The sequence below is a fragment of the Balearica regulorum genome, chromosome 2 (genome assembly GCF_011004875.1).
Source record: "Balearica regulorum gibbericeps isolate bBalReg1 chromosome 2, bBalReg1.pri, whole genome shotgun sequence".
Classification (NCBI taxonomy): Eukaryota; Metazoa; Chordata; class Aves; order Gruiformes; family Gruidae; genus Balearica; species Balearica regulorum.
The window spans coordinates 149211497-149239304 of NC_046185.1; the positions used below are offsets into that span (position 1 = coordinate 149211497).

A 27808-nucleotide genomic window follows, 5' to 3' on the forward strand; every position below is an offset into this window, starting at 1 on the left:
CGTACTTCGCGACGGTGAAGCCGGCAAGGCCGAGTCGGGGGGGCGTCGGGCGGCTTGACTGCGCGTGCGTTGCGGCTGCAGGCGGAGTCGTGAAGGGGCGGGGCGGGCAGGTAGCTGCGCGTGCGCGGGATGGGCCGGAGGGAGGGCACGGGAGAGGCTGAGGGCGCGTGGGGTGCGCGGGGTACCTGTGGTAACTGTCCCCGCCCCCGCCGGTACGTGTGTGCGCGCGCCCCACCTTTGAGGCGCCTCAGGGCGAGGGGAGCTGAGCCTGAGCCTGAGCCTGAGCCTGAGCCTGAGCCTGAGCCGCGGGGGCGTGGCGGGGCAGGGCGGGGCCGCCACCGCCGCTCCCGGGGGGGAGGTGGGGGCCCGGGGCCGCGCTGGCTGGCTGGCGGGCGGGAGGAGGTGACTCTGTGGTGTCCCGTTTTCCTGGCGCGGCCAGACCCGGCCGTCTCCCTCCTCCCACCCGCGCTTTGACACCTTCAGGGCGTCGAAACGGTGAGGCGGGAACCTTTATAGGATCTTGGTCTGTGGGGTGGTCGTGGGGCAGTTGAAGTTGAATGATTTACTTTAGGATTATTTTTTTTTCTCTTGCTGCATAAAAGCTCTGAGTCAAATGGAAGTTGTCCTGTGTTAACACTTTTGAAGGATGGTAATTGTCAGCCTTGATCTGTTGTTGCAAACTTTGTGTCTATACCAGTAACAAAGCCCAGTTTTTGCTCCAACTCTTGTCATCGGCAATGGTTGGTAAAATTGTGGGTATTTGCTGATAAAATGTAGGTGCTTTCCAAATGAAGGGTCAAGGTGTTTCTCAAAACTTAAAATTGCATTGGAGGTATGAATGCAAGCTCTGCTTCAGAAAAAAACCCTACTCTTCTGGGAGAATTAGCTATAAAGCTGGATGGTTTGATGTTCTAACTAGACTGGTAAACTCTATGAGATTTAAAGTCTAATTTGAATTGGTTTTACAGTAAGGTTTTGCTAATTGAATGAACTGTTTCTTTGAAACTATTTTAAACTCAATGGTTGCAAGCTTCTCTGTACATGTACTTTATGTGGGTGCAAAATTGAATTACACTGGAATAGGTTAAACTAATTGAGCAGCTGAATAAAGAAATTCCCTGTAAGTTTTTGTACCAGGTTAACCAAGCTGATTTCAAACAATACCATGGACAGCTTATAGCTTCATGTAAACATGGACAGCTTATAGCTTCATGTAAACATGGACAGCTTATAGCTTGATGTAAACATGGACAGCTTATAACTAGAGAAATCTGGTCTAGTTCCTTCCTTGTCTACACCTGTAACTTGGGGGGATTTAAGTCCCTGTGACCTAGATGCTTAAAGCAATCCAGATGTTATGCCCAGCAGCTGTGTAGTATGTACTGAGTGACTGCACCTCAAAGTGAATCTGTAATGCAACTAAACATGGTAGGCAAGCCACTATGCTTGGCATTGTTCGTACTCCCTTAGTTCATACATAACGCTTGAAGTGATTCTTAGGTTCAGGAAATAAAATAGCTAAAATATTGTCTCTAAATTTTTTAAAATCCTGAACATAACTTATTTACATCTGGATGTTCAATATCTCTTTCTGTCCCTGTAGCTCTATATGTTTCTGCGTTCACCAGAGTGCATTACTAGTATGGTAGAGCTTTATGATACTGAATATTACAACTACTCTTCACAGATTGTTTTTTCTTTTCAGTAACTGTTACAAAAATCTTATATTGCATCTACATATGACCATTCCCTTCTACTCTACAAGGATTGGGAAAAAACTGTACAGTATGATATGCCCATCTTTGCTCTGATCTATATCTTGTAATTACAGCATATTCACTATGTCACAGTGTAAACACAGGGACTTCCTGTTTGCAAGCTCACCTCTCTACAGAAGTGAGCAAACACAAAGATTTAAATAATTCTAAGTTCTTTGACTTTGTAACGTTTGCTAATAGTTTGGTAAAAAAAATAGAGTGTAAAAGACAGACCGGGAAACGCAGAGCAGAATCTAGAGCCAGGAGCATCTGGAAGACGAGAGTTTGTTTCTGTGGTTTGCTCTTAAAAACTTGAGCTTCTGTGTCACTTTTGAAGTTTGTGACCTGTGTCTTTGGAGTCATTTGATATTATGCACACTGATGGGGAACAGCAAGCTCCTAAAGGACTGATGTGATAACTAAACATAAGTTAATCATGAGTAAGCGTTTGGAGATGATGCAGTTACCATTTGGTGCTCGACTGCCTTCTACTGAAATTGCAGGCCTCCTGCTCTCCACAGTGATAAAAGGCAGTTGGACTGGAGAGCATCTAGAGAAAAGGCACTGAACAATTGAAGGATTTGGAAACCTAGTCTTTAGTAAATTCCCTTAATTGCTTTGTTTAGTCTGTCTTGATTAATGTGGGAAAACACTTTCTTGCTATGGTTTTTTTTTCACTGGTAGAAGTAGTTGATATATAAACTAAAAAATATTAATAAACATTGCAAAGCAAATGCTGGGGTGCTAGCAGCTGGGTTGATTCTTTAAAATTTAGTTGTTGGAAGTTGTTGATTGCCATTTTGCTTACGTGTTACGGTGCTTGGAGAAAGGAAAAAAAATAGAACTTGCAGCTTAGTCAACTATCTCTTTGTACTGCATACTATAGCAACTAAAAGTAATAATTTCTAAAAAAGCTTATTTTATATATTGCATATATATATAAAAAACATATATATAGAATTTTTTTAGAATTTATGAGTAAGCACCACATTGGATTTTTACATCTAAAATGTCACTAATTTTCTAAAAGGAATTTCAGTGTTGCTTTTCTTTAAGCATTTTTAGTCATGAACAATGAATAAATAACAATAATAAAGTGATACTTCTTTGCCTATCTAAAGTGAAAAATTACTCTGTAGGGATTTTCTGTGCAAATCTTTACTGATTTCTGCCCCCCCCCCACCCCTTTATGGAGATTTTGAGAGTTCTTCCTCCTTTGCCCTAAACACATACAAATCATGTGCTGGAATTCATGCTGATACTGGTGTTGATTTCTTGGAGCAAACGAAATACCATGTTGAGAGCTTCTTGCTTAATCTTTGTTGCAGATCCAACTTTCCTAGTGATTTTTTGGGGTTTTCTTGGATTTTGGTTTTGGGGTTTTTTTTTAAGATAGAATATCTTCATGACATGTTTTTTCTCTCTTATTTACACAAACTACACTCAATACAATTCCATTATAGAAGGTCTTCACAAATCACTTGGTTTGCCATCCTTTCAGAAGGCAAGAATTTTCAGAAGAGAACTCTTCCAGCTTTGCTGTTGCACAAGTCTGTGAGTTTTCTGTGTATTTAAGTCGGTCTTGCATTTATTTTTTTAGAAAGACAATATAATAAATCAAAGGCATCTTGGGAGGTGGGGAAAATGCATGTTTTGTTAACATTTTGAGTAGAAGAAGGTAATTTAGTTAATCTTCATTATTTGTAAATGCATACTTAAAAGTAAGTGTACTAGAGGAAAAACTAATTGGTTTTGTATTCCTATAAACAGTATTATTTGCAAATAGTATCGTAGTGTTAGGCTTGGATGTCTTTGTTTACCTTGAGGACATGGACTGTTTGAAGTTGGATTTGTCAGTGGAGCTATGTAGGAGAGGGGAATGAGTCTTATTCTGAAAAATACTTCCCTGGCACTGATAAAGTCATAACTGGATTCATGTTTGAATTCTTGTTGTTCAGAATTTCATATTCTTTAGGGTTTTTCCTAGATGTTTGCTGAAGGACTAATTACTGCCTTTTTCTTTTTGAAGCAGTTAAGTGGTTCTTCAAGTTGGCTTGAAAAAACAACAACCCAGCAACCCAGCAGATGTTTCACGTTGTTCAGTATCGGCCTTTAAGACTAATAATGCAAACCAGTCTTTCCAGCATGTGTCTTAAACTGATGCTTTCAAGACCTGTTGCATTTGCACAGATATGGAAATCATGGTTCTCAAGCCATTCTCTCATTGGAAACAAAAATATTATCCTGATGGGACCTCCGGGTGCTGGGAAAACAACGGTTGGGAGAATAGTAGGTCAGAAACTAGATTGCCCTGTCATAGACATAGATGATGATGTCCTTGAAACAACTTGGAATATGAGTGTGTCGGAAAAACTGCAGGATGTTGGTAATGAGCAATTTTTAGAGGAGGAAGGAAAAGCCCTGTTGAAGTTTTCAGCATCTGGAAGCGTCATTTCCCTTACTGGGTCCAATCCAATGCATTCTGCTGGTATGCAGCATATGAAGAAAAATGGAATAGTTGTATATCTGGATGTGCCTACAACAGCCATTATGAACAGGCTGAAATCAATGAAAGTGGATCGCATTGTGGGCCAGTCTCCTGGTATTTCTCTCAAGGACATACTTCAGTTTAGGAAGCAGTTCTACAAAAGGTGGTACGACGTCCGTGTTCTTTGTGGAGGGGATATTGCAGCAGAGGTTGTAGCAGAAAAGGTACTTGATGCTGTGAAGAGATACCAAAACTCAGAACTGGAAACTTTCATTTCAACTAGGTCTAGCAGGTCTGGAAGGAGTATGGAAAAAGACTCTCGTAAATATTTCAGTGATGTTGTTACTGAGGGCTTGGCCCCTGATGGAGGACTCTTTGTTCCCGAGAGAGGACTTCCAAAATTCACTGCTGGAGAATGGCAAAGCCTAATTGAAGCAACTTACATTGAAAGAGCCCAGGTGATACTAGAAAGATGCATACATCCTGCTGATATTCCTGCTTCTAACCTGGCTGAAATTATTGGAACTGCTTATGGAGAAAACTTTAGTTGTTCTAAAATTGCCCCAGTTAGGCATCTGGCAGGCAATCAGTTTCTCCTTGAGTTATTTCATGGACCAACAGCATCATTTAAAGATTTTGCATTACAGATGGTGCCGCATATATTTGCATACTGCATTCCCAGAAGCTGCAATTACTTGGTTCTGGTAGCTACTTCTGGTGATACAGGAAGCGCTGTCCTAGATGGCTTTAGTCGCCTCCATGACACTGACAAACAGAGAATTGCTGTGATTAATTTTTTTCCTGAGGATGGAGTAAGCCCAATTCAAAAATCACAGATGATTGGCTGTCAGAAAGAAAATGCTTGGTCAGTAGGTGTCAAATCTGATTTTGATTTTTGCCAGACAGCTATAAAGCAAATCTTTACTAATTCTGATTATACTGGTTTTCTTACAGTAGAATATGGAACAGCTTTAGCTGCAGCAAACTCCATAAACTGGGCAAGACTGCTTCCTCAGATAGTTTATCATGCCTCTGCATACCTTGATCTTGTTCATCAAGGTGTTATTTCCTTTGGAAGCCCTGTAGATGTTTGCATTCCTACAGGAAACTTTGGCAACATACTAGCTGCTTTGTATGCTAAAATGATGGGAATTCCTATTAGAAAATGTATTTGTGCTTCCAACGAAAACAATGTTTTGACTGACTTCATAAGAACAGGTGTGTATGATTTGAGGGGAAGAAAATTAATTCCTACTTTTTCACCAGCAGTAGATATTTTGAAGTCCTCCAATCTTGAGCGATACTTGCACCTGATTGCTAATGAGGATGGACAACTGGTGACACAATTATATAATCAGCTGGAAAATCAGGGCCACTTCCAGCTACGGAAGGATCTACTTGACAAGCTTCAGCAGGACTTGGTGGCTGGATGGTGCTCTGAGGAGGACTGTCTAGCTGCTATTCACTCCATATACAGCACTACAGGATATATTTTGGATACACACACAGCTGTTGCTAAAGTAGTTGCAGATCGATTACAAGATAGAACTTGCCCAATTATTATTTCATCTACAGCTCATTATTCTAAGTTTGCACCTGCTATCTTGAGGGCCTTGAGGATTGCAGAAATAAACCAGAATCCATTAAGTCAGCTTCACTTGCTGAGTTCTTACAGCCCTCTGCCTCCAGTCCACTGGGGCTTGTTAGAGACCCTGAAAAAGAAGGGGAATGAGGATCATCAGGTCTGTGCTGCAGATATGAGTATGCTGATGTCTCATATAGAAACCTTAATTCAAAATCATTTTATGAAAGCTTACTGAGCAACTGATCAGATGTCCACTGTGTCAATTGTGATACCTTCTTATCAAGCTGCATGTTTTAATAAAGTCGTGATTCATCTGGTTTGTGTCCAGTCCACAGCGTAATGTCCGCAGTTTTAGACTCAGTTGTCAAGTTTTCAACAGTATTTATAAGTAATGCCTGTGAGATTTCTAGTAGTGGTGAAAGGTTGTGAATTGAGAGCATAAAAGACTGGAATACTTTTTTGCAGGTCATACATAGTAGAGACGGCAGTAGTGCCAGCTTTCCTTGGTGGTGCTGTCTCCTTCACAAGCGTGAAGTGTTCTCTGTGGAAGGAAGAAGATAATGAAGTCTGACCTTTCTGAAACTATTAGCTCTTGTTTTGTTGCGAGAATGATGTGATCATTTGGTCAGTGGGTGATTAGTTGAAGTTTAACTCACTTCACTTAGGGCACTGAAGCATAATAAGATATTGTAATGATGTTCGTATCTTACTAATGAGGGTTGATTTCACTACAAAGATTTGAGTATACTTGTATTGATAATCCTTGAACCATTTAATTTGGTCGTTTGTTATCTTCTTGTATGATGTTTTTTATGTATTGTGAGGTGAGCGTTTATATAAAAAAAAACTCGTTATTTTGTTTTTTCAGGCATTTTTTCCTCCCAGATATTTTCCTATGTAAAATAGAATCCTTAATTTAATATTTTTAATAACTTTTAAGATTTGACTCTTCCTCCAATGTGTTGTAGTCTCTTTCCTAGATATTTTCTATTTGAACTTTCAACTTTAGAATCCTTTTTTAATAATATAGAAGAATTTGTTAGTAGTAGCAGCAGTCTCCTTATTTAAGAACCACACTTCACCATTTATTTACGTTTATTTCTTGTATTCTAAGTTTTTAGAATATAAGTTTTATCTTAGAGGTCATATAATACTCTTGTTCTAATTATTTCTGTTTTCATGTTTTTCTTAAATTAATTTCCTTAACGTTCTATTCTATTCATACTTTGCATGAATTAGTATAAGAAAGAAGCTTCCCAAAGTGCTTGGCATCTCATCAAGGAAAGTGAAGGATGAATTCCAGTGTCTGGAAAGTGTGATAGCATCAGAGGTATTTATTATGTAACATACAATAGATCTATGTTAGCAATCTGGTTGTGCTAATGACAGGCTTGCTATTGCTTTTTTGCATCAGAAAAAAATAGAGCAGGTTGCCCTAGGAGATCATGTGGTTATGGACAAATTTACTCTGCTAACTGTAGATTGTATTTGGCAAGGGCGTGAAATATAACTACATTTCTCACTGCGAAATGATAAAATGATGTATTGGCAAGTTTTGAATGGCATGTAAAGAGCTAAGAGTCATCAGATGTGAGGATGTATAGCTATGGGAGGTTGTGGTTCCCACCAAGATTCAAATAGGGAAGGTACTGGCAAGAGAGGTGGTGATTAATAACAGTTTTTGCCTCTTCAGGAGGCAACATCTCCTAGATGTCAGGACTCATTTGGAGCTTTGAACTGTTGCCGTATTCCCCAGCTTCCTCTGTGTCTGCTTGTACTTTTTGCCACATTAGAGGTGAACAAGACACCATCTAGCAAACTATTTTTAAAAATTGTCATTTCTTGCAATGTAAGGTGAAAGACCCGTGCATGATGTGCATTTGCCACACTGAATACATTATATAATAAAATTAAATATACCTGATAACAAAGGCATGACACAATAGCTTTCTAGATTCTGCCATTCTTGGATGCCTTTTTAGGACCTTTCTAGTTCTTTTCTCTGCTCAATCCTCATTCACTATTCCTGCAACGCTTTTGGAAATATTTATTTTTATTTTCACTGCATCGTGGAACAGCCCAAGTTGGAAGGAACCTCGAAACATCATCTGGTCCAGCATTTTGTGGGAAAGGGAGCCTATCTAGCACCCTGTCCAGTCACGTCTTAAAAACCTCCAGCGACAGGGACTCTACCACATCCCTGGGGAGGTTCCGGTGATTGAGTGTTCTCACTGTGAAAAATTTCTTTCTTATATCAAGATGAAACTTTGCCTGGTGCAACTTGTACTGATTTCCCCTTGTTGTCTCCATGTGGCTCCTTGTGAAGACAGCCTCCGTCCTCCTCCTCACTGCAATTTACGTACTGGAAAACTGTGATGAGGTGCCCCCCCTTCCTGATCCTCCTCTTCTCCAGGGTAAGAAGACCTAACTCATTCAGTCTCTCCTCACAGGGCAGAGGAATTTTTATCTTTTTCCAGACACAACATGAGAAAGACCATAAATATGTAATGAAAAAAAATAATTAAAAAATCCAAGTTCTGTAAGAAAAAGTTGCATAAGCATGTTGCCAGAAAAGCAGCATTGCTTGTGTAGGTGATAAGTGCACATCCACCTTGTATTTCTGTGTTTTGGTTTGATAGTTGTTCCAAGTGGAGAAAAATGTAATGCTTTCACTAGTTGTGCTCACTACAAAACCAGAATTCTAAATCTTAAAAACCCAAAAAACCCCAATCAGCCCCAACTGCCTGTATTGAATTATTGGAACAGGAATTAGGTTCAGCATAAGGACTCTGGAAATCCTACAGTACCTGGTTTTATGGGGCTTAACGCCATTTGATGTCGTAGGGCAATTTGTCACACATTGTTTTAATACTTTATAGAAATCTCTACAAAAAAGCTTGTTTTCTTAGAAAGTACCTAAAAGAGAAAAGCTGAGATTCTAAAGATTAGGCTAGAAGCCTACATCCTATCTTGAGTTAGCTGCTTATTAGATAAAATAGAACTAAACTAAGAGAGGGTTTATTTTGGCATGACTCAAACAAAAATTCAAAGTTCATGGCAGAAACTCAAGCTTGGTTTGAAGGAGAAAGTAACTGATTCCTAGTTGCTACTTTCATATCATATGAGCCATTATAACTTGATACGAATTGAATAAGTAAAAAAATGAGCAGTTGTACTTAGTTACAGGCTTTCAATGTGAAGTTAAGGTGTATAAAGGCAGTGGTTGAAGAGCATGTATGGTATTAGTACATTTCTCAGAATTTCCAAAGGCTTTTACAATACAGTGTTCACTCATTTTTAAAAATAATGATTGCATTTTTGGATTTTGTTATAAACTTCAGTGAACTATTTTGTGTACCACATCTGCTTGTGGATTCTAGTAATGGGCCCTATAAAATGCTGCGGTAGTGTTGTGGTCCTAGATGTACACAGTATTTGTGACCAAGTGCTGATGCTGTATTGTGGTAGCTGTAATGTAGAGTCTTCTGACTTGCCTTGTCATGCTGGGCCTGAGGGAATGGAAGAAAAGACATTTCCGGCGTGCTCGTTGCTGGCTGCGGGGGGATAAGATAGTGAGTGTAGCAATCCTTCCACCTTTCCAGCCCAGCTTTTCTGAATGTCAGTCAGCAAAATACTGTGGTTCAACAAACATTGTGCTACTGTTACTGCACTTTTTTCCCCTGCTATCAGTATTATGAAAGATTCAAAGGGCATTGAAGAGTGGACACAAGTGCTGTTTTTGTCTTCTGCAGACATTGTGCACGTGAATGTTGTCATGCAATATTTTCTATTAACTTCTTAAGGTGAAAATGCTGTGCTAACGATGCACAAAAGCAAATCTACATTGTGATGGTTAGCAGGATTCTTTAAGCTGTTTAGGCCTGGTATGTACAGAGTGTGCTCCTATTTGTTTAAAGCTAGACTGTTGCAGTCTAAATCAATATAAACCAGGTTTACAGAGAGTGTGAGCATGTGTAGATACACATTTTCACTAGCTTTGTTGACCTGGAGTAATAGCCTAGCCTTAGTTAAGCTATTATTGTTTTGTATAGATAAATCTTTGCTGAACACTGATACTACATGAAAAACCTTAAGGACAAATGTAATATCTATATTTATGCTTTTTATTATAAGAATATTTATATGGAAAATACTTTGTTTTGCGTACAGACTTACCAGCTGCTCGTTACTTGCCTTTAGTCACAGTCCTGCTTCTCAGGGTGACAGAGTGACTTGAGGTAAAGAGTGAATAGAGCAGATAGGGATGACTTCAGAAGATAATTCTGTTTTCTTAGTGTCATGATTTAGAAAGAATCGCTCTTTATGTTTTTGAGGTGATGGAATATTTTAGCAGATGGAACTCTAAAGGGAAGATTCTTGTTTTTCAAGAGGTCAACTTTGCTCTTCAAGGATATCAAGAACACGCATTGTTATTAAGTGTATCATGTTTGGCATGTCTGAAATATGCATTAGTAATTTGTATCCACTATATTTTTTCTAAATAAATACTGCAGGATCCACTCTGTAGCATTTTCTCTGCAAATATGTTCTTAAATCCTTATCAGTGTGATGTAAAGAAAATCCACTAAAATAAGTGGTTTCAGAATTTGATATTCTTACATCTTGAAAGACGTATTCTGTCCTGTGTTTACTTGAAAGTTAGGTGTATAGTAAATGATCTAGTAATTCACTTTGCCGAGATTGATCGATGTTAGTGAAATAATTTGCATAATGCTGGAAGGAAAGTATGTATAAAAAATAAACCCACATCAAAAATAGCAAATGTCTGAATACTCTATTTACATTGCAAGTCTGAGGAATTGATGTGGAAAAGAAAATCTATGACAGTTTAATCTTTCTTACTCACACTTAGTTCAGTGGAGGGATGAACTGGTTGTCAACAGTTGCAGTGCAACTTTCTTTCACTTGGATTATGATTTCAGGATCATGGGTTTAAAAATTACTTGAATGGTTAAAACAGCAATAAGAAGTGAGTAGTTAATTTCAGTGAATTAACGTGAACAAGCAGTTAATTCTGAACATATATTAGCAGCTTGAGGAGGATTGCAATGTTACCCTGTGGTTTTTTATAGTATTGAGAAATGTGTTCAGTGCACTTATCAGAACTGGGAAGCTATTGCTTCAACAGTTTTTCAGAATGCAGCAGTCTAAAAGACATCAATCTTCATCTTGCTCTCCAACATAGGTATTTTGGAGGTTTCCTGGTATGGAGGTAGATCTAAGGTGTTTGTGCCTTTTACTCGAGAAGACTTTATTCCCTGGTAGTTGTTTAAGATGGTCTCTGGCTACTTTCTTGACAGCACAGGAAATAAAATGTTTAATAGGAAAATTGTTTAGCAGAATTAAGAAAACACCTGATTTACTTGCATATGTACAATGTCTTATAAAATTTAACAAAGTAGAGAAACCACAGCTTTCCCTGTGCAACATAGGAACACGTTTTTCATAAAAAGTGTACCTCAAACTTTACAAAATCAGTTATATAGCACAGGAAGTGTTGCTCTAGCATTTTATTTAGATATTTCATCACTGGTATTTGGAATACCCTTAGATTTTCAAATAGCTTCTTTTATTTTAAATAAGTTATTGCTATAGAAACATGCAAAGTATCAGCGTCAAATTTAAAATTCATCATAACACTAATTGACTCCAAACCTGAAAGATCTCAAAATGTAAATCTGAAAGGACAGCTGTGACTGAACAGATTTGTTACATGAGCAGGGTTTGGCTCTTAACCATGAGTTTGTTAAGAATGGAGAAGTAAATACAATAATGACTACTCAAATCTACAGATGCTACAAAACTTCTGTACTAAGGGGCCACTTAAACGGAGTACAGTGAATTACTTGGTTGGGAGCTCTTAAGCAATCTGCATTTCCCTGTGGCCTAAAGTAGTCCTGTGTCTCTAGGAGCAGAGGTTTGAGGACATACTTACCAAATACAACAATTTGCTGTAGGAAATGCTGACTTTGAACAGTTTCTGGAGATGATGTGCGTGCTCAACAAAACATGAATTTTCAGCCTTGTGGCCAAAAGGACCAGTGAAATCCTCAGGTTTAGAAATGGAAATACTGTCAGGGAAGTAATATTGCTGTCTGTATTTGGTGTAACCTTTTAGAAAAATGCTATGCCCAGCTCCAGTAGTCACAATTTCCAGTAGTGCTGGAAAATTGGACAGGAAAGAGTCATGAGAGCAAAAAAAGAAGCACTGGCATGAGAGTCTCAATAAGCAGAATCTACTTAGTTTAGTGAAAGGAGAGTTAGCCTAGCAGAACCATCTTTGGAGCAAAAATTTGATGATAGAATGAAAGTCTGTTCCATCTAGCAGAGAAAGAGTGATCCAGTGATTTTAAGTAGAAGTTGGACATGTTACAAGAGATAAAGGCATGTAACAGAATGGTAAAGGTTTCTCTAGTCTGGACGTGTTAGATGATTTCCTGATTAGAAGTGATTTGGTAGAAGACTAATTCAGGCAAGTCAGATCTATGTTATGCAAGAGGTCAAACTAAACAATCATGGCAGTCCTATTTGGCTGCCACAGGAGTAACTTGCTAACAAAAGTATGAGCAGTATTTCACAGAGGTTGGAGTGCTAGAGATTGTGAACTCATTTCTGTTCTGCTATAGCGCTATCAGTACACAGAACAAGTTATATGCTAGATAGGCTACTGGATATGTTTAGCCTTGTTCTTTCTGTCTCTAGAGAATTGCAAATGGACTACTAATGCACACCCTGACTTGACTCATGGCTATTAGGGTATGGCTCATTGGTTTTTAATTTCATTATACAATATGTGTTGTGATGGTTTGGGCAATATATACTTTCATTATGAAAATAAGGCAAACACACATAGTAAGGAAGTGCCTATGCAAATGTTAGCTGTATTGAATATAGCTAATTATTCATTTTTTTAAGCTTTTATAAATTAGGTATCTTTTAAAGTTTATTAGATGCTTTTGGACCCTTTCTTTCCATTCTTGTTTACCTGTCATTTCTCTCTGTTTTCATGAACAAATTGTGATCCAATCGCCACTTTCAATTCATTTTCAGCTCACAGTAAGATCTACATAAGAAAAATTGAAAAATCCAATGTTTCCGTTTTATCGCTAAACTTGACCTTTCATATACCAACCAAAGATGCTCCATAAGGTTTAGAGAGGTAAAGTGTGCTCACAGGGTTCTGCTCTAGAAACATATATTGAGAAAAATGTGTGTATTTTCTATACATTTTAGACTAATTCACTAAATTATATCTAAATAGCATAGGCATTTAGTGGACTTTTTTACTAAGTATATGTGGCAATCTGTTTCTGTTTAAAATGCTAATAAATGCATTCTATCTCCTTATGAAACTAGTGCTCCCTGCATAATTAATTAGCATTGTATACAGATGAGGATGAGAAAGCTGTATTCACAGTTGTTTTCGTCCTAAATGGTTAATAAAAGAATACTATACAGTTCTGACAAGTCATACATGAATAGCTCATTTCTGCAAAAAACGGTATTTTGCAAGTAAAAATTTAGTTAAAATTACCTCGAATCGTTGTTATATACAGTTTTTAACCACAAGATGGCATTCCTAACAGAAGTTTGCTTGACTTGATCATTGCCTGCAGTTTTTGAAGGGCTCTAAATGAAAGGCTATTGTAAGCATTTGTAATGTTCTATGACCTTTTTATATTTTCGTTTTTATGAAACATAATTAATGTAAATTTAAGTAAGAAACCTTAACGATAATTAGGTTAGTACTCATTTATACGTGGAGTACCCAGAAATATGTGATGCTTCCAGGTTAGAGAAACACTACAATAATTCATGGCCCTGTATGCTGCTAGAGACTTCTCAACTGCAAATCTTGAATCAATTTTGCTTTAAAATAAGAATCTAAAATAATTTAAAAAATAATCAATTCTTTAACATTTAAATCAAAACTACAAATACTACCATGGTCTTATATGCAAACCCCAAATGTCTGGGGTTTTGAATATGATGCAGCATATGGAGCTTGTAGTGAGTTTTGGGATAAAAAAGAGCAGATAACCTATTCACAGGAAAAAACAGTGTAAATAATATGTCTTGCTGCGCGGGGGAGGATTTTCATAGCTTAATGTTAAAATGATCAACCAAGATATTTTCAAATGCCCGTCATCCATGTTGATAACAGAGCCCACAGACAGCCCTGCTCGCTTTCAGGCTTTGTATCTTTTTCAGTTTCTTGTAATCTTTGCATGCTAAAATCAAATATCTTGTTATTCTTTTTCCTTAAATACAAGCATGAAGGGAACATAATACAACCTACTAAACCAGTACAAGTGTGCTAGATTTTATATAATGTAGACACATGCATATTATACTTGCTTCCCCCCACCATGGTTAAGGTCCTGATCTTACTTTGCTTCTTTTTGCTGACTCTGTAAAATTAGACCTGAGCTAAGTAATCATTTATGTTTCCATTCTAGCTAGTGCCCCACTTGCATTTTGGTTAGAAAAAAAGACATTACCTTAAGTTTGTGCTTAAACTGGAATCCAGTGTAAGTTGTGGAATTTTTTAAAAGCTATTTCAAGTCAACAGAAAGGATTGTGATAGACTAATTTTTTTTTTTAATTGTTTTGTGGTAGAGAAACTTCCATGGCATCTTTTCTAATGCATATATACATTTCCTGCTAATCCTTCTGCTCCATGTGCCACCCCCCCGCTGATGCCTCAGCCCTCTGATTTTGGTTCCTGTCATTTAACACAGCTGAGAGGACAGAGCAGCGGCTGCATCCACCACTGACACTAATGACAGCCTTTGCTGAGTGAGTGGATACTACTTTGACATTAAGAAGATGTTCTTTTTACTAGCATGCTGTTATACCTCAAAGGTGGCTATGCAAAACAGAATATGAATTTTTTTTTTTTTGCTGGAAATAATTGTCAGTCAAAAAAACACTTTCGGAATGATCAGGTTGGTAGAACCTACCTGCTGGTTGAATCTGACACAAGGACTGCAGAGGCAAACCTGAGTTAATACTGTCTCGTGTTGACTACCAGTAAAATTTGAGGGCCTGAACATCTCCCGCTTGCTGCAAGTTTTAAAGAAATGTGGTGAAGGGAAAATGACTGTTTCAAGGACGAATGTTTTAATAGTACAAAAAAAATTATACATAGTAATTATGAACTGTTGATGAGTAAATAAATGATTTGCTGCCTTTGCCTTTCAAGTTAAGTTATACACTGAATTTTCTTTGTAGTAATTAGGTATAGCACTAGGTGAGTAGATGGGGACAGGATTCCACTGAGAAGAGCAAGAAGCCTGTCCCACGGAGGAGGTTTCAAAAAAGAAAGAGCAAATGGACTGAGGAAAGAACCGTTCTCTGCTCTCAAGGGCTGATGGCTGGCATGTGGAGGGGTTTTATCCTGAAGGATAGTCTGTAAGTAGAAATACACACAGCTGAAAAAGTGAAACAGGCAGGTCAAGGCAATGGCAGGGTTCAGGGTTCCCCCAAATGCCATAATGAATAGGGCGCAATGGACACCACCAGTGGAAATCAGTGGTTCCAACCATTGCTGATGTTGCTTTTGGGACATCTCATGATGTCGAATCAGATGGGTATGTACTCCGACTCCCAGAAATGGGGGAAATAAATGACACTGAATTTGTCTTTTGCCTGAGGGTGTCTCAGTTATATACGGTCACATAACCAAGCCCTTGCAGGTAACACTGTCAGAAAGAATGGCCGTACTGACTGCTGACAAATAACAGTATTGATACTTCCTGATGGATCTGCAAATTGCTTTGCTAGTACAAAGCCCGTCAGGGGCTGATTTGATGTGGTTTATTGTTTGCAAGAGGTGGAATATAAATGTTTGGAATTGCATCTTATGTAACTACTGCTGGATAAGCATAGCTATGAGTAAGTGTAAAATGGGAAAGGAGAATGTGATACTGGGAACTGTAACCCCAATTATTATCACTTCCCATATGTAACAAACTTATGCCCAGGGCAAGAAAGCACAATTACTGACAGAAGCTGTTTGCTCATGCAAGTGATTTTATTGTTCTAAATGATTTATCATTCTGGATTACATTTTTTTGATGAAAGATTTTTCTGGAATAATTGTACTCCAAAGGAAATGAGTTGTTTACCTTCAACAGATGACCAGGTTTGCCTGTTGAAAAGAAGTTTTATAGAGCACTTCCATGAGGTTTTTAAATAAGTGAGGTACAAAGGGTCATTATGCAACATGGAGATTCGCTTCCCCAAGCTAGTAATGTAATTAATCTCCTTCACTCTCTTCCTTTCATTTCCTTAGTTTCAGAAAGCTAGAAATATGTATTTGATAAAATTATCAGATACTTAAATATTTAATATACTTCAGAACTGTATGATTGTACTTTATCTGTGATCAAAACAATATGTTGGATTCTCTGAATTTATATTGGATGCTGAAGATACACCAATGATTGCTGAAAACAGAAAAATGGCTCTCGCTTCCTTTGAAAAAAGATGTTGCATTTTCAAACTGTTAAAATGATCTTTTAAGTCCAGATTCCAGCATGTGTGCAGCACCTGAATTGCCAACAACTGTGTTCCTTGTGCTCCTAGGTCACTGATGGTAAAGCTCTTGCTTTCTTATTAATTATATTACTGTGAAAATAAATGATTGTAAGTGCAGGTCCCTTCCTTCTCAAAAGCATCTGAACATAAAGCAGACACAATTATCCACTTGTGTTACTTCTGCCTGACACTAGAATAACTTTACTAAAGGTGAATCAAACCTAATACACAGTCAACCCCTTTTCAGAATGCAGAGTGGTGAAGCTGAGCTGGAAGATCTTGACTGCAAAGTAACTGTTCCAATGCTGTATAGAGGTGGTACAAAAGCTAGATGGAAAACTACTTCACAAACTACTAAGATCTCTGTAGTGCCCAACATCACAGATTGTTACTCATTTCTGCAAAGCACAGCTGACAGCTGACTGAGGGAAATGAAGAAATATAAGTGATGTTTCTTTTTTTTTTTTCCTAAATCCATCCAAAATAAAATTTGCCTTCTGTGAGCACTTAGCTTGTCGTGCTAAGCCTACGGGGTGAAAAGTGGGTCTCCCACCTCCCACAGTGGTGGCTGTTCAGTCAGTTCAGGGGCAGCAGAAGCATCATCTTTAGTGATGAGTGTTTGTTCCTTGTATTAATTGCATGATCTGCTTCATAAATCAAATTACATCTAAATGGAACAGCTTAAAAGTAATTGTGCAGCTGAGAAGCTCACGAGTTATTGTGCCTTATGGCTACTGTGGCTGTGTGGGTAAGGACCAAAAAGACAAAAATTGGTCTCTTTAACTTACAATGTCCCTTAACTTCCCCCGATGAGTTTCCTGTCACTTTAAGATGTTTTTTGATCAACTTATGCAAGCAATTTTATTATGCGGTTGTCTCCAGTTCCCCAGAAACAATTGCCCAGTCACATGTTCCTAAATTCCCTTCTGTATGCACCGTGGTTCCTTTGCTTTTTTTTTTTTTTTTGAGAGCTGCAATAGACGTTGTTAGTGATGATGTGGTTTCTAGATCTGTTTTTACAGGGTAAACAGAAGAAACAAGCCACATAACAGTAGCATTTGGAGTGTCATTGAGACCACGGTAATTTTTTTTTGTTGTTTGCAAAGCAAATGTCTCTGTAATGCACTTAAATTCTTCATCATCACCCATTATCATAAAATCATTTTAGTATAACTGTTTCTAAATTTTCTAATCCTTTTCACAGCATTAAAAATCAGTCTTTGTAGAGTAAATTTAACTCTATATTACAACTCAAAATACTAGAATTGTAAAATTAAAAAATATTCTTGCAATAAGCATTTTGTTGTTGATGTATTTAAGTTCCTTTCAGGCTGATGCTTGGACGGCAAATCAAGAGTTTTATTTCCCTTCTGGAACCAGGTACCCTTTGAAACGTTCATGCTTAAGTTCTGTGAACTATGTTGTCATTAACTCTACTTCTGACAGCTGTAAGGCAGCAGGATTTTTCAAATGGCCATGAGTTCTGAACAGAAGGAAAAGTATAGGTATGCAACAATTTTCAGAGAGGAAAATCAGAAGACACTATTTTGTTACTGTAACTTGACCTAAGAGGCGAAGAGGCATATATGGATGAGTGTGCTGGCATTTGATAGGCTGATATCTTAGAAAGCTTGAAAGTGGTGATTTTTGCAACATTTCTTTTCATTCAAAGTTATTATGGGATGTTAGGGTTTTTTCCCTGCCTTCCTCCTCCCCAAATTCATAAATGAATGACACAAAAATGAAGAGCTATTTTTAAAATTAGACTTCAATATGTAGAAAGTAAAAAAAAAAAAAAAGGGGGGGGGGGGAAGCAGTGAAAAATCAGATATAGTAAATAGTCAGAAGCTGGACACAATTCTGCTGAGTGTCTGTGAATTAATGCCCAAGACTGAAATTCTGACCCCTTAGAAAATTGCTTTAAACATGGCCATGACTAAACCAGGCCACCTCTAGCCTTAAAATCTTTCTATAAAAGTGGAGCTGTGGTTTTCTTGGGAGATTTGTGTAAATTCCTGCTGCACTGAGGCTAGATACCAGGGAAACAGCTTTTTTGGGGTGGGGTGAGGGTGGTTCTACTTTTTGTCTGGCAATAATTCTGAGGTAAAGCAAGAAGAAAGCATTGATTTTTTTTTTTTTTTTTAATCTCAAAAGTTGTGTGTAAGATGGGATGAGCATTTACACTTTAGCAGCCTGTTTAACTGAAGCTCTGTGACTTCTTCCTGATATGAATATTCCCAGTGTATCTTGTTCAGTTTACTGTATGTTTTGAGACATAGAAAATGTGAGAGAATTTATGTATGTGCACATCTGTATGTAAAGTATATGCATATAGATTGTATCTGTATTTCAGTTTATTGTGTGCACAGAATATTGTGCTCATAGGATCATTGTGAAAGTCATCTTGACTGAAGTACCTCAGATGATGTGTAGGAAGAGATGTCCATCCTTGAGGGTGCCAGTCTACCAGGAGTTCCAGGTGAGATCTGACCCATGCAGTTGTCCTTCCTACACAACACGTGTGAGCTATCGCAGAGGGACCACACGACCTTCTGGAGCCGTGCAGTCAGGCTCAGGAACGCGGCACGGTCTGTGGCCCAGGGCTAGTTTTGTGCAGCACCATCACCTGACCTTGGTTCACCGTTGCTGAGCTGTGAGAGTTTGTAAACTGAAACCATGCAAGATAAGAAAAGTAAAATCAGGCAGAACTGAAAGTGCTGAGCTGGTAGGAGTGTCTCAGGGACAAAATACTGACACGGAATCTATAAAACCTGAAGGAGAAAGCAAAGACTTGGAAGATGGCATCTCTGCAACTTTAAGGACACGTACTGATTTACTGGGGTATTTTAACATGACTGAGATACTTTCCTTATGAAATACAAAGTCTGCAACATTAATAAAAAGCAACAGAAACCGCATCGTGCTTTTCTCTTCTTCCCCCTTCGCCCTTTTCCATTTTTTCAGCACTGTTCCTTATTTGCTCTTGTCTGCTCCCTGCTGACCCATCTGAGCAATGCTTCTCCAATCAACCTCGGGTCAAAAGTGCCTCTTGATACCCTTTACCACTTTGCTCTCATTTCACTCAGTGAAATCACTTGAATCACGTAACCACCAAGTCACGCTCGGCATGTGGCACTGTGCTTGCACTGCTCTGGACCGCAGTGTCCACACTGGCACAGCGTGGTGGCCCTGGCTGCTGGGCCCTGGCACAGGTCCCCCCTTGCCAAAGCCAGCAGCTGTCTCCAGAAACACCCTACTTTTCATGTATGGCACAAGTAGACTCTCAGCTGCCTTTGGATCCCTCTGATTAAAGAAATCCTGTTATTTGGGGAGTGTCTAGTAGCCTTCGCAAGCTCAACGTTTGGATGTGCAGTGCTTATAAATAGATGTCATTTGGGTGCAGCAAAGCCTGATTGAACATGGGTTGGTTTTCCCTTGGTTCAGACATGGAAGAAGTGTGTGCGTGCCGTCTGGCACGTGCTCTGCAGCTCCTCAAGCCTTAGCAGAGACCCTCTCTCCCCTTGTCTCTGCACATCTTTCATAACAGGCTCGTTCCTGTCAACGCCTCGTTTCTTGTTGCCAATCAATTCATCTCACTTCTCAAGTCAAGTGATCAAGCAGGAGGAAGGGCAGTGGACTAAAAGGGACTACCTGGGTAATTTAAGCTGGACTGCAAGTGTACGTTGGTTCTGTCCATTTTCATTTTGGGGTTGGTTGGTTGGTTTGTTTTAAATGAAGATGCAAACACAAAATGGTTTGCAATTTAGCCGCTCCTGAAACGTCAGTTCTGAGGACCAGGATGAAATCTCTGATTTTGCTTAGAGTGTCCATTTGGGCATGTAGTGAAAGTTACATTTGATTCACTAGTTTCAATCAGACCAATCAATACATTTTTATTATAGTATATAATGACATTGTGTGGATTGCAGCTGTAACTTCAAAAGCGTGAATGATGCTTGCTATTTACCAACTGATAAAGAAAAACCTTAAAGGTTGGAAAATAGAAACATTCAGGGAAATTAAAGATACGAATTTGTACTTGAAGTGGTTAAGAAATTCCTTCAGCGTATTCTTAACTAAAGAGGAATAAACAAGCGATGGAAAACCAACCCGGAGCTGGGGGCAGAAGATGAAAAAGTGAGCGTGGTGTTAGGAAGAAAGGTCATAACTCATTAATGTAGTGGCATTTTTTGAAGGTATTAGTGCTATGGTGTACAAGGGGAGTGCAATAGCCTTTTAGAGCACTTGGCCAAATTTCAGATCAGAGTATGATGTCTATGATGCAGAGTAATGGAATAAGTGGAAAGTTGGCTCATTGGGTTGATAATTGGGCAAAAGGCCAGAAACTAAAGGTAGCTGTAAAAAAGAGCTTTTTCTATCTGTGAATAAATTAGGTAGTCCTGGTGGAGGGCTGTTTATTCTAGAGCAAGATGTGATTTCAATTTGGCCTATAAACTTTGGTCTTGGATGATTTTCCCCCTGCAGCTGTACAACAAAACCCCCATAAATGTTAACAGCAAAGCAGCGGTGAGACTTGGTATTTGTGAGAGGTCTCCAAAGCTACGCAGTGTGAACTAGATTTAGGCAAAAGATGGGAAAATGCGTCCCCTGAATTAACCTGCTGACTTGATCAAATCACTTGGGGACCTGGAGAAGCGGGACTTCACACAGAAGGAAGAGATGAAGGTGCTCAGGAAGAAAGGCTTCCCAGTTGCACCATGAGCTCATGCTCTGCAGCGGCTGCCGCTGCCCAAACTCCTCTAAGCAAATCAGCCTGTGTTTGGGGTAAGCTGAAGCCAGAAAGGTTGTTGCACGATATACAATAGCAGTTACTTTGGGGCGATTGCTGAACAGGTAAAAGGCACATTCTGGAGAAAGACTTGCAGCAGTCTAGCAACCGGAAAATAAATAATCCTCTTCTGCAGCCCACTTAATTATACCCCACTGTCCTTAGTTGCCTCCTCTGAACTTGGATTCACTAAATTTCCAGCCGTGTCTGGGCTTGGAAAACATTTTATGTAGCACAAGGGAGAGCAGGTGGTCCTGCACAGCCCTGTTTGCGTTCAGCCTAGTCCGAGAGGTTGGCTTTTGGAGGAGGGGCAGAGATCTGGGGGCACACATGCAATTCATCATCAGTATTTTCAACTGCCGGGGAGAAACAGCTACACCTGCTGCTCTGCTTCAGATGGGCTTTGAAATACAGGCAGGCTGAAGGACATGGGAGTTTTTCTTTCATGATAACAAAAAATAAGCACTTTGTTCTGGTATCTGTAAAGTTAGGGCAATTTCCTACAAGCAATGATACTTAGCAGTTTCTGCCTGGTGGCTGATACATACATGAGAAGACTACTTCTGAAATGCTGAATGCTTTTATTATTAAAAAAAAAAAAAAAGAAAATCACTGCTAATTTTCAGTTTGCTGAGTCTTTTAATGCATAATTTCCAACAGAAACACTTTGAGTTATCAGACAGAGGGGAAAGAATTCATTGCTGTGAGACAAAATCAGCAGTCCCTACTATAGAGTAACTACCAGAAATCTGCGTCTTGCTCTCAGAAGGAGTCCAGGTGCTTTTATGCCACAAGAATTCCAAACAGTGTTCCGTTGGGAACAAGGACCCAGAACCAGGAGGCAAAGCAAATGCCCAGTGCTTTATACAGCCTGTGCCAGGGGAATGACAGTGCGTTACAGGGCTGGGAAGGTGCCTGAGCCCAAACTGCTGGTGTGGGTGCCCTGATGGGGAAAAAGCCCAACAAACAGTAGCTCAGTGTTGGAAGATGCGGCTGTGAATGCACTTTCTGGGTTTGCCAGGCGCTTTTAGAGAAAACTGGGAAGATTCGCTCCTGATCCGTCAAGGCTTTCACAAATCTGCTGACGCCAAGCCTGACTCTGAGGGCTGGGAGAGGCCACGCGCTGCCCGCCGACACTGTTGCAGCAGCAGCAGCACTAACGCAGCCTCCCCAGAGCATCGCCGGTGTGGGGACTGGGGACCTTCGCTGCCCTGCCGTGGGGAGCAGGTGGGTATCACGCCCGGGGCGAGCGCAGGGCTGGGTCCTGCCTCCCAGCGCTGCCAGTGCCGGCTGCCCCGTCCCGTCCCGACCCCTTGGCCCTCTCCCCTTGCTGCGGTGCCGCAGCTGCCCGCTGCCACTGCCCTTCCCCACGGCGAGTGGGTTTACCTGCGCTGCTGAGAGCCCTGGGGCTAATGGGGTATTTAGGGAAGGTGATAACAGATATCTTAACAGTTAATAGATAAGGTAATATTTTATTTTGGAATAAATGTTTGGAATACAGTTTCCAAACAGCATTTAAAAATGGATTGCAAGAAGAAGCTGAACTTCCCTTGTAAATAATAAAAATGATGTTATCCATTGAAAATACAATCTGTAGCTTCACTGAAGCTCATTTATTTAAGCAGGCTATGAATTATTCTTTTCTTGTCTGGGTGATTCTGTGTAACATCAGCATCTGCATCTGTATAATAGGAGTAACAGTACAATGCCTCTTTGAAGAAGACCCTGGAATTTCAGAATAAAGGGTTTATTTAAGTGCTGGATTTTACTTTATGATAGCTCTGCTACCTGATTCATTCCAATTGAATCGCAAAAGTACCATGGAGTTTGGCAGGAGCAAGATTGGATTATTGCAAAATGCAGACTGGCAATTAATTATATATTTATTAACTTTAAAATTATTATCCATGACATTCCCTCTTAACCCTTCCATCATTGTTTTGCACAGGCTAAAAGCCAACTACCCCAACAAGTGACTGCATAGAAAGTTGAACACGAACAGAACATCATTCTTTCCAAAGCAATTAAAATTCTCATTCACTCTTTTCACCTCCCTCACGCTTGCCATGTGTAACGAAGCTGAAAGACACCAAGGGACGTGGTCACTGGAGATACTTGTCAAGTCTGTGACTGAAGCTACTGAAGTTCCCTATTAATATGACATGTGAAAAGTTGGGTAAAGAAATGCTACAGTTCCAAGGTCAAACATTCAGCTGCTAGGAAATAACCAAGTCTTAACTTCACAGGCAGCCTTAGCTCAGTTTCCCTAGATATATCCTTTAAAATATAGTATTTAATTATATCATCACAGATAATTTCCTCCTGAAGTTTCCTCCTAATACCTACACTGAGCACATGTGTATTTATTTAACCCTATAAGCTGACTCTTCATGTCTCAGAGAGAGTATTGTATTAGAACCCAGCAGAGAAAGATCTGATCTAACCTCTTGATTTCCTAAAGTTTCAAAGGCGAAGTCAACTTGGCGTGGCAGTGCTGGGTGAGGATAGCTGTGGGGGACCCACAGAGGAGCGAGTGGAGCCACGTGTCTGTTTGTCCCATCCGCTTCTCCCTTATATTTCACTGGAAATATGGTGCCCAAAGCGATGGCCCCGTGCATCCCCAGCAATACTGCTCCGCTGCTCGCTGTTAACCAGAAAGCCCCTTGCCCGACTGGAAGAGCTCATCCTTGCTAGCTGAGGGGTGAGGACTTTATTTTGCTCCAGACACAGGAAAAATACAGTGTGGTTTTAAATCCTGTCACAGAGGAAGGGTACGGAGCAGGTGGCCAAATATGCTAAGGAGGGTTTTGGAGTCAGGCCATGGCTGGTCTGAGACCAGGCAGCGTAAGGAAACACCGTGCAAATCGCTAGGAACGAGAGCGGCCAAACAACTCTGCAAGTCTCCCTTTTCCTTTCGGCAGTAACTAATTAGTCTCTGCGTAGGGAATAGGTTCGTGGTGAAAAGCCAAGCCCCACACCGGCTGTTACCAAACAATTACTTATGTCTGCCTCTGGGACAGCAGCCACGTTCTTATTTGAGAAACACAGGAGATGACTTTCCATTAAGCAGTCGCTCTTGTTTACAGGTAAATTCACAAATAAATAATAGAAATAATCTAGCGAGGCAAAATTTTTTTATTTTTAAATGAAAAACCAGAGGGAATCCACTGATGTAGAAAATACTGAAGATTTTTGGCTTTACCTGGGGAAAAAGAAAAGGAAAAAACCCAATAGTTAAAAGCCTCATCTGTAAAAGATTTACCTTATGTTTTCAAAAGTAATGGTAACCTCTCCAAACAGGTAGGAAAATGTCACTACTCACACGTTTGTGGGGGAACAAAGACTTTGCATGACTTTCTTTTCAAACATTTAATTGCTTTCAAGTGTTCCAGTTCCCAATGATTTCAAAAGGAAAGTGTGAAAGGATGAATGTGCCTGCCTGACGTCCAGGTGACACTCCACCTGGTGGAGTGTCCTGGAGTGTCCTGGTGCCTGACCACCAGGGTGGTCCTGGCTGCCTGTGCTGGCTCAGGATTGCTGAAGACCTAGATTTGAAGCCATGTGAATAGCAGCGAGGTTGCGCATTCAGCATCACGCAGAGCTAGCCGCAGTTTAACCAGTATTTCTTTATCTGGATATAAGCACCATATGTGCCTATGTCTCCATTATGCTCAATTTTGGGGTTTCTTGCAGGACACTGATTTATAAAAAGCTGGTTAGAAATAATGAACAGGATCAAATGGAAATGAACGGCACGGCGGTGAGAGGATCCGTCCTTTTAACAAGCCGTGGCAGTAACAGATGAAGCAAACTGGTTTTCCCTGGCTCCGCAGCTCGGTTGGGAAATTGCTCTCAGGAGGGTGCCGAGCCCACAATAGCGTGGCAGCACAATTGCTCAAAAAACTAAAAATGCTGCTTTCCTGGAGGGCTCGCATGGCCCATCGTGGTGTGGAGCTGGGGAAATAACATGCACATCGCTCTTTCAGCCTAACAACTGTATTAGTAGGCTTTTTCATGAGTTTTGCCAACTGATCATATCACACTTTGGTAGCCCAGGATCAGGGCCGCGAAGACGCCGCGGCAGCCTGCGTTCTGCTCGGGAGAGCAAAGACACCCTGGTGCTGACAGCGCCCGGGGTGGGAGAGCTCCTGCGGCAGGGCGGGCTTGGGGACGGAGCACAAGGAGTCTGCCATTAAGAGATCAGCTGTGCGCAGGGACACGCTCCTTTCATTCCCGGTTTTCTGGAGAGAAAGGCATCGCCAGCAGCCATCTGCCGGTCCCCCGGCCCAGCCGGTGTGTAATGGCTCCTGGGGAAGCATCTGACTCATTTACCCTGGGCTAATAACATTGCAGATATTCTGCAGAAGGCAGCTGAGCTTTTTGATGCCCCGTGATGCCTGAAGAACGTTTTGTTCCTTTTGCCTTCACTGTACACGCTGGTTCCTCCATTGTGTTTTTGAGGGCAGAACCTGTCATCCCACAAGATATTGCTTGCTTTTGGACATCTGCCTCGTCTGAGAGAACTGGGATGTTGGTCCTTCTGAAGACATCAGAAAATAGTCTTTAAAAAGGGGCACTATTGGTTTAATAAGTTACTGTTTACCTAAGAGTGCATGACCTGCTATAGGTGTTCATAATACTTTGGATTAATGCCTTAAAATCAGTTAACATTATTTTATTGTGGTCCTATTGTTTTGTTTTGTTTTGTTTTATTTTATTTTATTTTAATTATTTTTTATTCTTCAGCTTGCTCTTTTTGCTGCAACCCAGCTGTTCTGCAGACGTTACTATTAGTATATCAGGATGAAAGAAAGAAACTCTGTTGCTGTCTCTTTTCATCCTACCTTGAGGATGCTGTGCCTCAGTCTCTAATCTGGAGGGCACTGTCATTGGGAATGATGCCAAGACCTTTTTTTCACAGCATGTATGAGATTGAAATTGCTCATTAAAATTCTTTCCCCACTTAGCGCACAGTGTTTGCTGTGGGCCGCACTATCATTTTACTGTCTGTGTCAATACCGTCTGGCCGCTCAGCATCTCCAGCCCGGCAGGGCCCCGTTACCCCTTCCTGACCCTGCCTTGCAGGGCTGTATTCAGGTGCACTCCAAGTTGCAGCATCTTCCCTTTACGGATTTAACGGCCTCACCAGTTTTATCTATCTGCTTCTTTTTTTTTTCCAGCTCATTTATCTTAGTTTTACATTTAGTTAATTGAGACTAATGTTTTGTTGAAAAATCTCTCTCTGGGTCCCCAAGCTGAGCTTTTGAAGTGAACAGATTTGAGTAAAAATTTGCAAATAAGCTATTAATATCACCACAGCAAAGATACTCTCTCTTCACCCATCATTTCCACATTGGCCTGGAGGGGATTCCCTTTCCTGAACTGATAGTCAAATAGTTGCCAGCATCACTTTCCCCTTTCGGTACAGCTGGGGCTTTACGTCTGTAAAGCTGATCTACTTCTGACCGCTACACTAGAGCAATCGTACTTCTGAAGATGAGACTGTCTTATATTAGATTTTACTCCAAAAGAAGGGAAAACATATCTTTTATCTCTGACTCCTTAATACTATTCTATAAATGAATCTAAATCCTTCTTTGGCTCTTAGGTTTAGGTATCACCGGATACAGTTTGGGAGCAGGAGGCAGAAGTAGTTTTACAAGTGAAACCAAACGCACCCACATTTGCATTACTTAGGAATGTGTGATTAGATACTTGGCAGATCCCCATCGCTGCAGCCAAAGATCGGCTCTGTGGTGGTGGGGCCGCCCAGTGCTGCCGGGGCAAGCGGGAGCGGAGACCTCGGGGAGGCACAAGTCTCTCCCCGGCCGGGAAGCTGGAGTGACGGCAGCATCCTGAGCAGGGACACAGACGGTTTTTTTTTTTTTGCAAAGTGGGGAGGGGAGTGTCCCACCTCTGAATTCCCGGGCTGCAGAGGTTAGTACCATGTCCAGGGAGCCCAATGATCACGAGACCTAACCGCACCTTCAGCCACCTCCTGTCAATGCAAGAAAGTTACGTGAGGGTGTCCACCCTGGAGGTGAGTTTTCTGCTCCTCGTGCTTATTCCCTCTGCAAAGACACATTAGCTGACAAACCGTGAGGCATTTCTAATACTTTTATCATGACTTATTATCACAGTTACTTTCCGCAGGATATTCCCAACATCACAGTCCACTTAACATTTATAGCAGCTATCACCACAATGAGTGCAATACGTCTTCAGTCTCTTAGTGTGCTCCAGGATGGATGGGATGCAGGGGTCTTCGGCAGCGGAGCAGGGGAGGGGAGGGTGTTTCTCCTGGTGACCCTCAGCTACCGCAGCAATTTAGCATGTGCTGAAATTAAGCACACAGGTTGTGTCATTTAAAAGGAATACTTCCAGGGGGAAAGGTAAACACATGCTTCAGAGTAAGGCTGGGTTACGGGCTAAATAAACATCCCTGATACTAAGGGCCGTTTAATGTGAAATGTTAATTGTGTTACAGAGGGGTCAGATTTGGCAGGATAAAAAAGACTAGCCAGCATTTCTAGATCCCAGAGGCAAGTTGGTAACAGAGATTTGACTGTGTTACAATCCATGCATTTTCATCTAATGACATCAAATTACTCCTAATAATGCTAACC

At 40.4% G+C, this 27808-nt stretch overlaps 1 protein-coding gene across 5 annotated transcripts; it reads left to right on the top strand.

The window, feature by feature from the left end:
* The first annotated feature begins 16 nt into the window (after positions 1-16).
* On the top strand, positions 17-26082 carry THNSL1 (threonine synthase like 1). 5 transcript variants are annotated; one of them, XR_012834175.1, is made up of 3 exons: positions 354-495; positions 3787-23883; positions 25239-26082. XR_012834175.1 is itself a non-coding variant. In XM_075746374.1 (2 exons), exon 2 carries the CDS (start codon positions 3843-3845, stop codon positions 6063-6065), a length of 2223 nt encoding a protein of 740 aa, XP_075602489.1. In that variant the 5' UTR covers positions 17-110; positions 3787-3842; the 3' UTR covers positions 6066-24611. The 5 variants fall into 5 exon arrangements, 4 of the variants coding, with proteins under 4 accessions (XP_075602489.1, XP_075602491.1, XP_075602490.1 ...); XM_075746374.1 differs by lacking the exons at positions 354-495; positions 25239-26082 and adding an exon at positions 17-110 and having other exon boundaries at positions 3787-24611; XM_075746376.1 differs by lacking the exon at positions 25239-26082 and having other exon boundaries at positions 140-495; positions 3790-24611.
* The last annotated feature ends 1726 nt before the right edge of the window (positions 26083-27808 follow it).